We start from the raw sequence: 12426 nt of genomic DNA, 5'->3' as shown, positions 1-12426 counted from the left end.
GAAAGAGTTGGCGGAAAAGAGGCGCCCTTTCAGCGCGCGAACATCGGAGGCACCGAGAGCGCTGCCGAACTTTTTTCAGCTTCCCTTTTGTTTTCGCTCCGAAGCAAGCGCGCCGGCGTGTTTTACACGGGCTATAAGAGAAACGCCGCAAATGGAAGATGAAAAGTGCGCGCGCGGGTCGCCGGGGGAAAACGGTGCGGCGAACGAAATCTGTAAAGCCGGCAGGCTGGAGGCGAATTCGGTTGAGAAAAAAGAGAATCAGTTGAGTATACAAGCGCCGCGGCGGGGCGGAACAGGCCAGATTCCGTAAACTCGATACACGCGCGCACGCACACACGGGGCGCTGATCCGCACGGCGGCAGCTAAGTAGCTCGCGTACGTATAGCAGAAAGAGGGTCGCAGGCGGCAGGCTCGTATAACGTCAAGTCCGGAATCCTCGCGCTCGCGCGCCACGACGGTAGAGAGAGAGAGAGAAAGAGAGAGAGAGAGAGAGAGAGAGAGAGAGAGAGAGAGAGAGAGAGAGAGAGAGAGAGAGAGAGAGTCGTTTATCCATGGCAACGCTTTTCTTATATTTTTTTCCCGGGCTAAAAAGCTTCCGGCCGCTGCGGAATTGCCCATTCTTGGCGTGCACACTCACACTATACGCAGTCGAGTGACTGCAAATAGGATGACGCGTGCGTGCAGAGCCGAGGACAGGTAGATCGAGCGTGAGCTAATAAATGCCGGTTGGCAACGCTTTTACTTAGGCATCGTACAGCTGTGCGTATACTTATATAGGGGACGAACAACGGCCATAGCCGGTGCTCTAGGCTCCGCCGTTCACGGTTTGTATGTATACGCGGCGAAGGAGCGGGAGAACGGCTAATAAACGCGCACGCGGCAATAAAGAGAGAGGATAGAGCGAGCGAGAGCCGGCTCGTGCTTTTTTATGCCCGCGATGGAACGGCCCGCCTCTCCCCGCAGTAGGCAGGCAGTCAGGCACCCTTGACGGGCCGGCCTCTTGTTGTGCGTGTTCCCACTACTGGTGCATGCTAATTTAGGACTTTCCCGAACGATCGAGTGTAATTTGATGAATTTCCGCGCGCTCTTTTATAGCCGCACGTGCTGCACGAAATTTTGCGTTCCCTTTCATCTGGCTGGCCCTGCGCGCCGTAAACATTGAATGTCTACGCGGCTATATGGGCCAATTTATCGCGCGGCTTTACTGCTTTGTTTTTAATATCATTATTTTACGCGCTCGCGCGCTCGGAGCGCTTCAAAAGTTCAATCCTCCTCTTCGCGCCGCGCCCGATTTTCCAATGAACGGCGCACTGTCTCGACACCCCTCTCGCGCGAATTACAAAGGGAGAAATACGTCGTAAAACATTCAAGAAATCGATTCCACCCTTTTGGCGCGTCCTCCCGCGCACGAAATGACCGTAGCAGCCAGTCTAGTTCGCGTGGGCGGGAGCTGCGGCAAGCGGTATAAAATATGGACGAGGTTTGCGCGCTCGAGGTGGACTGGATTAAGCAAGCGAAATCCTAGTGAGATTGGCAATCGCGAGGTGGAGAAAAAAATAGCGGCGACGTACGAGGCGGCGGCCCCAAGACCTGGCAATCGCGGCATTATCAAGAGGCTGGCGGGTCCCGCGGGAAAATTAAATAGGCGAGCTCGGCTCTCCGAAAAAGGAAGTATATAGAGAGAGAGAGAGAGAGAGAGAGAGAGAGAGAGAGAGAGAGAGAGAGAGAGAGAGAGAGAGAGAGCTGGGCTCGAATCGATCGATTTATTCCCTGTATATTCGTGGCTGACGGAATCAGGAGAGATTTAGTCGCGCAAAACGTCACTTTAGATAAAGCCCGATTCAATTTCCTCTCGGTCGTGCTCTCCCTCCACTCCCTCTCTTTCTCTCTCCTTCGTTTCGTCTCGCTCCCGCTGCCGCCCCCTCTTCGGTGACGCAGAAAAAAGAATTACTGTAAGATCCGCCGTCGGTCTAGCGAGAGGCTTTGCTGCAGCGGGACAGATATTGCGCGACGAGGGGGGCTCGAAAAAGTCCATACTCTACGCGGCGTGCCATAATAAGGTGTAGGCCGAGGAGTCCGCGTCGCGCGTGTATTAGCTATAGGGGAAAGCGGATCTAACGGGACGAGGCCGAGTGTATAGCTCCGCTGATGACAAAGTTGAGCTAGTTAAGCTCGCGCGCGAGCGAAAGCTGCAGCGGCAGCTGCTGCTGCGCCATAGCCGAGAGAGCTCGCGGCGCTTACGTGCGATTACGTAACGCTGCGCGAACAGGAGCCCTTGAGGTGTTTGCCGTCACACAGCTCCGCACAAAAGCCAACTTCCGCGCGTCTAACTTGCCGGGGCATTATCCAATTGCGTGCCGTTGCTGCTGCTGCTGCAACTCGAGCTCCGAGCTTCCCCTCTCCCCTGCTCCAAAATCTATATCTTTCGGCTCTTGCCGATAACCACTGATATGATATACCACGTCGATGCTTGTTTCTCTTTTCGCTTCCCGACGCTTTTCGGATTTGATAGAGCCAGCCAGTCACCGCTCGTGGAAACAACGTTAAAACTGTCGGTTCGCGCTCGCGCCGGCTTCCCTCTCTCCACTGCTCCGTCTGCACGAGTTTGCCGCCCGGCGAGATCTCCAAAGTTTCCCGTCGGCTCCGCCTGCAGCGGCTCGCGCGAGCGAGCGAGTTCAGCCGCGCCGCACACGCGCCTGTTTATTGATAAGGTATACTACGCACCTCGGCCCCGCGAGCGCCGGTGTCGGCATCCGAGCGAAGGGAGAGAGTCACGTAGGGGTAATTAGCTGTCTGGCAGCTTGTATGTCGATGGGTTATTAGGGTCTTTTGCTCGCGTTGGTCGCTCGGGCAGACACGCGAGAGAGCGGGACGAAGCGTTTGTACGCGTCTGGGGGAAAACTCTCTGCGTCATTTATATGGAAGCGAGCCGAGCGCGATTATTTTGTTTGTTCGGGGGTGAAAGTTTTATAAAGTTCGATTTCCCCGGTAACCTGCGTACGGCGCATAATGCGCACACATATCATACCCTGTGCGCGTTATAGCTACGGCGTGTGTTATTACAACACTGCGAACGGCGGCGGGGGAAGCTATACCGACGACGACTTGAGAGACGCGCACTGCTTCCCCTGACTCCGCTTTCTTTCGCCCCCGAGCCAACAGCTGTTATTCGTAATTATTATTAAAGGGAACCGCTGCTCTCTGCCGATATATTTTGCCCCGTGTAATATTGATGTCGAAAGAGAGGCGGGAAATTCCGTTGGCGGCTGAATTAGTGCATCCCGTATATTTCACTTTTCTCATATCAGAGAGTGTAAATCCATATTTTGGCGTTGCTTATTGAAGAATATATTTCTGGGCGTTCCGCAGGACAGCGGGGATTTCGGAATACAGCGAAAAAGTCGGGAATTATTTAATTATCGTTTAAGAGCTCTAATTAGCATCAGGCCGAGGAGACGTACACCGCGCGCTGCAGCCAGTAAGAGAATGAGCAATTTTATTCGAGTGGCGTGAAAACGAAGCGGCAATATAGGCAAAGCGCGCATAATGGAAGCACACACAGAGAAAAAAGCCGGAGGAGGAGGAGGAGCAGGAGATGGAAGGCAAAAGAGCGCTGCGGATCCCCGGCTGTTTGCCGGATCCGGAAAAGGAGCGGGAGCGAGCCCGGCGGGCCGAGCAGAAAAGCAGAAAAAACAAAGTGTCGGACTGCACAAGTTGCCGCTGTCCTCTTGTTTGTCGGCGGAAAGCCCGGCTTTGCCTCGACTCGTCATACAGCCACCGACGACGACCGAGACGACGACGGAGAACAGAAGCTCGCGCGTATACGTAACGCGGAGCAAACTTCGTCTCTTTCCCCAGGAGTTTCGTGATTTTATTATATCGAGTGATACAACCTCGGGCGCTCTGCCGTTGCCAAGGCACCGCGGCGACCTAAAGCACACCGTGAGAATCACCCGAGAGTGTCGGACGGGGCCGCAACTAATAAGCACCGCTGTCCGGATCCGTAACGGGACTCGCTTTGACGGGAGCGTCTTGCGCCTTGCGTGAGAAAACAGCTGTTGAAAAATACGATCGCTATCTCTCTACATAATTACAAAGCTCTCCGATAATTTTTTCGATTCGAATTAGAAGAGGCTGCGGGTGTGGGAGAAGAACGACCGCCATAGTCAGTCACCGAGTGTATTTTCCCCGTGGACCTTGTCATCGGAAGCTCTATCGCAACACCATACACGACGGCTCGGGGAAAGGCAACTAACTCTTCGGAGTGCTTGCATGTAATACGTGCAGTGTACAGACACACACGCGCGTGCGCGCACACACACACACGACGGTCGTTGTATACGATGTTGCGTCGCGGGCGCATGTAAGCCATGACTTAGAGTATGAGCGACCGCATCGCTCGTGTCTCTCGCTGCTGTTCGTCGTCGCTCGTGTCCTCGTTATCATGATGCTCTTACTTATAACTAGGATGAGCTCAGTGCCTCGCTCTCTCTCTCTCTCTCTCTCTCTCTCTCTCTCTCTCTCTCTCTCTCTCTCTCTATCTCTCTCAGCTCTCTCTCTCTCTCTCTCCGTCTCTCCTCGTTCGCTCCGGTGCGCTAAGCTCGATGCAGAAACACGGCGCGCCGCTTTTTGTTCGGCGAAAAAATCACGCTCCCGCCAACTTTGCCTCTGCTTTACTCAACGTTGCCGCTGCACAGTTATCTGCGTATGGCACAAAGTATACGCGCCCGGGCAGGGCAGATAAAAAGCCGCGCGTGCGTTGAAAAAATGGAGGAAGAAAACGTGACCCGAAAATTACCGCGAGGCCTCCGGCTAATCGGCTGACGTGCGGACGGACAGCGCGCGCTACCCAGAAAAATATAGACTCATTTTTTAACACTCGTCCTCGTGTATACGCATTACTCGCGTGGACGAGTCGTCCCGGCGGTTCTAGGAAAGAGATGATTATAATGGACGGGAAAAAGCGGCGCGAACGAGAGACGAGAGAATTTGAACAAGCTGTGTAGTTTTTATTTTAAGCAATACGTTCGGACCAGCCGACCCGCGATTCGAGAGTGTAAAACTAGAAATAGATGTATGGATCGTTATACGTCTACGAAACAAATCCACGATGGCTTTTTATAGTCAGTTAAAAGAGCTCGATTCGGCGAGTCATTTCCCGGGTACGCAGTGTGTAGATGTTATCCGACCAGAGGAGATGAGAGCCTCGATGAAATTTTCGACTCGTTCATTAAAAGTGCGCTGCTCGTGGACGTAGAAGAAGCGCTAGGGGCAATAGCGAGAGGCAGATAAAGATATAAAGACGCCGGTCTGAATGAGACGTCAAAAAAGCAGCGGCAGAATGCGGCGAAGAAGTAGTCTGGAGATCGGCCCCGGTGAGAAAAGGGAGAGAGAGAGAGAGAGAGAGAGAGAGAGAGAGAGAAAGAGAGAGAGAGAGAGAGAGAGAGAGAGAGAGAGGGCCGAGAAGCGAAGCAGCAGCAGAGCTTGGTGGGAGAGTTTCAAGCAGCTGCCAAAGCGAAATTTCGCGCTATACACTGCGGAAACTCGAAGACGAGTGCGTGAAAGGGAAGCTGCCGTCGCGCGCCGAGGCGACCTGTCACGGTTCATTAGCGAGTTTTATTCCTATGCGCCAAAGAGGAGCTTTTAATCTCGAAAATCTTCAGCTCTCCCATGGCGACAATGTCGTGTTTCAGCGGCGGCAAGCCGGACATCGAGCCAAAGGGAAACCTTGAGTGGACGCAAACTTCCGCGTCGACCTTTCGACCGCGCGCGCGAAGAATTCTGATATTCCACAGACGCGGCTGTGCAGTTAGCTGCTTTTTGGGTATGCAGTTGGCTCGCATTATACACCCGAGAACCTCTTCTCGACGCTCGCGCGCGTCATATACATAGGTAGAGCTGCATCAGAGTGCAGCAGCTTTGTTTTCCGCCCGTGAGTCTGAAAGTTTGCCGTCTGCTCGTGGCCCACTTCGCTGGATTGACTTTTATTGAAACTTTTGAAACACGCAGCTTACGACTGAAAGCTCGACGTCTGTTGTTTCAGCTAATTTGAGATCCGTTCGACCCGAGAGAGCGTGAATTATTCACAAATTAGTTGCTACACAAAACGCTCACTGTGTTATGGGCGTGTAGTTCAACAAAAGTTTTAAATAACTTGCCTCCGCATCAGCTGCTGCGCGCGCGCGAATCTGCATACGAAACGATCTATGGCGCGCTATATTATTATCCCACATCGCGTCGACTGTTCTCAGGATTATGTAGGCGAGGAACGGCCATCTATGCGTGGCAATAACTTCCAGGCAATCGCTCTCGCGGATATCTGTTTGCGTATCTTCGTTTGCTCAGGATACAAATACATTGCAACAAATCCAGCAGCGGATGCATAATATGATTGGAATTACATTCATGTGCGAGAGTGCAAATTGGTTTAATGATCAGCTCGAGATGTGTGGCGGAATTAATATCCGTTTGGTTAGTTATCAGTGATCCGATGTGGAGAGCTTATGACTTGTGATTCCGGTAACTAGCATTATCGATCTCCAGCAGCCTAGACGCCGCGCGCCAGCAAGATTACTCAATATGCCTTGGGATTTACAGTTCGGTATATCCGCTTTCAGGCGACGTTTGTATGCGTTCTGGTGCGCGAGGCTCATTGCTCACGCTGGAAGAAGTATCGAGCAGAACATTTTTCGAGTAATCTCAACCGCCGCATTGATGATTTTCAGTGAAGACATCCATAAAGCTTACCGCTGCTGCGGCAGCTCAATATGACTTCGCTATACGTCCATTGCTTCGCGCAAAGTTTTGAACTTCTTAGAGCGAGGATTGTTTTTCAAAAGAATCCCTGAACGCCAGAAGGTAAACAAAAATACGCCTCTCCCCCTTCAACTTTTCTATGGAAAAATAAGCGCACCGTAAGAGCTACAGTCGCGCGCGGCAGACGCAGCTTGGAAAAAAATGTGAAAGCTCTCAGATCAAAGGCAACGGAAATCCCAGGGCAGGTGCATAGCGGAGGCGGAATGATTTTGCAGTCGCTATTGCCGGGGGTACCTGCGTTGAAAAATCGCGTTACCCGCTTGATCTCGCATCGGATATTACAATGGTCTGCGTTCGCATGACAAATGCCTGCGCTCGCTCGCACGCGTATTATATTGCGGCGACATTCCTTTTCGTGCTACACACGGAGTAAAGAGAAGAGTCTCCCGCCACTGCTGCACCTGCGTGTCTCTTTCTCTTACGCAATCTATAATCTATGTACACGCGTATATCGATGCACGCGGCGCACTGGCATCGGGGCCGAGACGATAGTGCGAAAGAGGAGAAGCTTTTATCGCGCGATATGCTCCTTGAGTTACGACACGAGGAGGAGAACAACGCGAACGGGGTTGAGTTTCACTTTTAAATTCAAGCGCTTTGCCCTGCAGCGCTCTTGTGGTTACACTTATACGTAGAGCTCGGCTCTCTCTTTCAGTCTCTCTTGCGCGCGAGACGCGCCGCATTCATCGGGGCAATATTGATTCGCGCCTCTTAAAATTGACACCGAATATATTCTCCATAAATTACTCGCGGATTACCCGAGCGCTCGGTGTCTCCCCGGGCGCTAGAAACATAATCCGTGGAAATTCTTCGGGTACTCTATTCATTATATTTGAGAAAATGAAGGAGCGCGGCGCCGGAGTGCGATAAAAGCTCTCTAAGAATTTTAATGCCCGTAAACCAAGAGACGACTGAGCGCGGGAGAATCAATATTCGATTTGCCGGCTGCGAGCTCGAAACTTCCCGAGTTGATCGCTCATGCAAGTTTTGGAGCTGCAGAGAGCAAATTGCGACGACTTTTCAGTTTTCGCGATGATTTACAGAGGCCGCTTTTTGCCATCGACAAGCTATAGCGCGCGAGTGTCCCATCAGTTCCGACGTCGGCGAGGATTTCGGGTCATACAGCGGCGCGCGAGCCCATAAAGCATTTTTATTGACACGCGAGTGCTCGTCCACGGAGGCGGGGGCGGAATGCACGTAGACCGGCCGCGCGCTGCATTAAGCCGACAGAGACAGAGCTGAGTGGCAAAGCGGACATAAAGAGTTCAAAGTAGCCTTTCCGCCCGTACATCACTCGCAACGCTCGAGTTTATCATCCTCGCGGTGCATGCGTGTCCTATGTGCGTATACGTTTTCGCGGCGGCGGCGGCGGCGGCGGCAGCGCATGGCGATGAGCCCGAGGATGAGTAGCTCTCGTAGAGCGCGCGCTGCGCGAGGAAGAGAAGGAAGAGAAGGAAGAGAAGAAAGAGAAAGAGCGAGGCCGGGAGGAGAGAGGAGAACACAGCCGGTCGGGCAACCGACCATTCCACATTCCATCTTCTCCCTCTCCCCCCGCCGCCATCTCTCTCTCTCTCTCTCTCGCTCTCTCTCTCTCTCTCTCTCTCTCTCTCTCTCTCTCTCTCTCTCTCTCTCTCTCTCTCGGCGGCGCAACATAATGAAGTCAGTGCCGGCGTCCTGAGCCTCCGTAATTCGGCCTGGCAGAGCAGCGGATGGTATTGCGCCCCCGCCACCGACGACGACGACGATGTGTATGCTAACGGCGTTTTTCTCCCCGCGGTCAGTTCGCATACGGCGAGTGTCTCCGCGGCCGCCTTAAATGATTTACCGCGAGTGCGGTTTGGCGCTCGCGGCGCAGGACCGGCAACCTGACGCGGGAAGAAAAACAGCCGAGCCCGGAGGAACCGGGCTAATCCCAGCGGGGATCAGTCTCTGCTGCCGCGGGAAAGTGTTTTTTCGCGCTCTTCTTTTTCCCTGCTCCGCTCTCGCCGGCGCTTTAACGACGAGAAAATGCTCTCCGCCGCTGTCTACGCGCTTAACCTCGTTAAATGGAAACAAAACGCTTCCCGGGACGCAGCGCACGCGAAGTGCCCGCGGGTGTCTAACTATTATATCCGCGGTATAAGCGACTCCGAAAAGTCTGCCTCTCTCTCTCTCTCTCTCTCTCTCTCTCTCTCTCTCTTTCTCTCTTCTCTCTAGAGAGGTCTTAATTTGTCAGCGCGCGGCAAAGCACGTGACAAATGTCACTCTCGGCGCTCTGCCGCGCGCTGTGGCGTCACGAGAGCCGTTTCGCGCGATAGCTCGAGAATTTATCAGACACGCTCGGCGTGAATCCGGCACCCACGCTGTTGAACCAGGAAACGTGGAATAGATCACGCCTTGCACGACTTATTCGCACGCGACCCCGTGTTTACTGTCAACGCGGCACAGCCGATTTTATACACTCGAAAGCGATCTCTCCGTCTTTACGAGAGCGGACTCGCGCGGCAAATAAACTCGGACAGCAAGCTCTCGAGAGAGAGAGGCATTAAATTGAAATTTCCAACTTTATATAGTTTCAGCGTGCGGGACGCGCGCGAGGGAGCAAAAACTGCTTCCTTGAATACCGAGCCGCAAGGAAGTTTTAAACGTTGCTTTTCTGGTAATTTCTGTTCTCGGCGCGGCGAGCGAGCCCCGATATTTCACGGGCTGTCACATAGAGCGAAGTTTCAATCTGAAGAGAATTCGGCATTCGACACGCTGACGAGAGAGCGAGAGGGCCTCGGAGAGAAAAAGAGCCCGGCACGCCGCTCACGTTCCCGTAAATCACAAAAGCATTTTTTCCCGGCGACCGCGCGCAGGTACAGTCGGCGTGGACTTTACTTGTGGAGCAAGCGCAGCGAGAGAGGAGGAAGGTCATAAATTTCGTGCGCTCGGGCTTTTCGGAAAACGCGCCCCTCCCCTCCTCGCCGCGAGCGGGGCACACAGCGCGGGGCTTGGGAAACGGAAATTTGTACGCGAGCTTGTACCTTTGTGATGCCTGAGATGCGAGCGTCCGCAACAGGGTTGCTCGAAGTACGCGTGTCCTGGGTGGGCGCCCTGTGGCCTGTTGGCTGCCACGGGCCCGACGATCTGGCTGAGCGCAGCTGCCAGCACAGCTGTCCGCACCAGCAGCATCGCCATGCCGCCGAGGTTCTTCCAGCGCTGGAGCTGGGGCTGCCGCTGAGGATCGTTCATCTCACGCCGAACGGAACCGCACTACAGCACACTCTCTACGTCCGTGCGTATACCGCAGCAGCTCGGCGAGCGTGGCCTTGAGTCCTCGCGCGCCGCGTGGTTGTTGCCCTCTGCGGCGGCGGCGGCGGCAGGAGCGTCTCTGTCGGACAAAGGAGTCGCTCTCGCGGCGCACAGGTATAGGAACTGCTCCGAAACGAGGCCGACGCAGCGGAGCGAGGCCCGCGAGACGGAAAGTTGCGCTATCTTATCGCGCGAGCGCGCGCTGGTCTATCACTGCACTCACAAGAACAACAACAACAACAACAACAACAACAAAAACAACAGCAACTTTGCGGCCTGGAACCAAGGGTAACGAGGAGCCAGCTGGGCCGGTTGTCGCATCGAGCGTGGGCTAGCGCCGGGCGCGATCGCACGCCGCAGGACTGCTGCCAGCGTCCGTCGTCTCAGTCGTCGGCCGTTGCAACAAGCAGTCTCTCTTTCTCCTTGGCAGGCGAGCGAATGTGTATCACTGGTCGTGTCGCACACGGAGTGTCGAGGCCGGAGGAGAAAACGAACCCCCCGAGTCGGAGGTCGCGGCACTACTGAGTACTGACTGCGGCCTGCGCTAGCGCGTCGGGCTGCCGCTGATCTCTCGCCGCGCGCCGCTTGTCGCTCTCGGCCGAGCTCGGCCGAGCTCGGCTGCCCTCGCCCCTTCCGCCTGTAGGTAGGCACCGCGTGTACGTGCGCGCGTACTTGTACCTCCGTCCCGTCTCTCAGCAGTGCGGTGTGTGTGTGTGTGTCTGTGGCTGCGCGCGTATTATACACACGGACTCTCTCTTCATCCTCCCCTCCCTCTCTCTATCGCTGCGCGTACACAGGCACACACTGTAGCTCGTATTATGCACGAGGTATGTATGGGAGCAGACTCCGCGCGCGGCTCATCCGTGAAAACGCGGCGGTGTCGCCTTGCCCTTTCGAGTGCGGCGGCGGCGCTGCGCCCCAGACTCTGCCAGACTGTCGGCTGTGCAGAAAGAGCGCGCTGCACTGCACTGCAGACGGAGAGAGAAGAGCGCGAGTGCATGCAGCAGCCCCTCTCGAAAAGTGTTCCGCGACGGCGGCCCTCTTAATCTATCTGCGAACGTGGCCGCGACGGCTCCAGTCTCGCCTGCGCGCGAGCACGAGGGTGGGCTTTTCAGAACTGCGCGTAGATTCTTATCTCGAAATCTCGCGCCTTCGACCCTTATTCGCACACTCTCCGCGCTGCGCTCTCTCTCTCTCTCTCTCTCTCTCTCTCTCTCTCTCTCTCTCTCTCTCTATCTCTATCTCTCTCTCTCTTGCTCTTTCAGCTCCGCGCTACACACACACAGCACAGCTTTTCCGCCCCCGCCCCGGGGCTTATTGTTTTTAACGGTCTGTCGGCTTTGTTTTCCGCTGTTCTCTCTTTAGCCGCTCGATTATACTCGCACTGAAGCAGCTCTTTTTCATACACGAGATAGTCTTTTTTTCTCGACTTTTCTTGACGCTCGCCTTTCACGTGAAAGGATCAATTTCGATTTGACTGTTGCTCGATTCGCGCAGATATAAATACCCTGAGCTATTTTGGGTGTAGCTTTTGATTGACATTTTCGTTGCGATTTATTTTAAACGCGCCCGAAAGTACATTCCATAGACCGAAACGAGGTCTGTTCCGAATTGTGTAACGCAGTGTTAAAGTGATTGGTATAGCAATTTCCTTATCATTCATTTAATCATTATAAAATTTGTATTGATGCATTTATATTTGTCCAATCACACATGTTTCGTTTGAAATATACCTAATGTACGTATAACATGCAGTTTGCAAAGTTTTGAACGGTTCGTGTATGATTACATGATATACTCTTTACGAATTTGAATTTACACATTGAGATTGCTGTTTCACTCAATATTATCAATTAACCGTGTTATTGATCAATCGCCGAATTCGCGCCGCTGCAGATAGGTATCTATTTTCGAGTCAGCAATTTCCGTCACGCACCTATGAAAGTCCTCCGAGATTTATTTGTTGAACTATACCATTACTATATTCGATCGGGGCAGGACTTTGTTCCTCATGACGAGTTGACTTGGATGAAGTTAAATAAGGACCAGCTGTTCTAGTCGAAATTCGCAATGACGAGTGTCATGTATATCATTCAGAAAAGATATTGCCCTAATGACTGTAACAAGAGCCATCAGGATTCAATATCGTTTAATTGCCACCTGCGCGAACGCTGCACGAAGAGAAATGTATCACTAAATATTCCTACAATTTCCATCAAAAATTACTATACTGTATAGTAACGGGGAGACAAACTCGACTTATATTAAATGTTAGTATACGGTATAGTAAAATTTCAGATCACCAGATTTTACTATACTACATAGCAATTTTTACTG

General features: G+C 53.2%; 1 protein-coding gene across 3 annotated transcripts in view; it reads right to left on the bottom strand.

The window, feature by feature from the left end:
- The window catches only part of LOC100115067 (semaphorin-2A), a 273030-nt gene that overhangs the window by 115754 nt on the left and 144850 nt on the right, over window positions 1-12426 (bottom strand). Inside the window, exon 1 of one of the 3 annotated variants that reach the window (XM_001599841.5) lies at window positions 9822-10631. The exons of the other annotated variants lie outside the window; for them this stretch is intronic. Coding sequence (XP_001599891.3) covers window positions 9822-10029 — 208 coding nt within the window. The 5' untranslated portion in view covers window positions 10030-10631. Of the gene's footprint in view, window positions 1-9821; window positions 10632-12426 lie in introns of those variants that run through there. 3 annotated transcript variants of the gene reach the window in all.

Source organism: Nasonia vitripennis, chromosome 2, assembly GCF_009193385.2.
Source record: "Nasonia vitripennis strain AsymCx chromosome 2, Nvit_psr_1.1, whole genome shotgun sequence".
Taxonomy (NCBI): domain Eukaryota; kingdom Metazoa; phylum Arthropoda; class Insecta; order Hymenoptera; family Pteromalidae; genus Nasonia; species Nasonia vitripennis.
The sequence above is the reverse complement of the archived record's forward strand: the minus strand, read 5'-3'. Positions and strand labels throughout refer to the sequence as shown.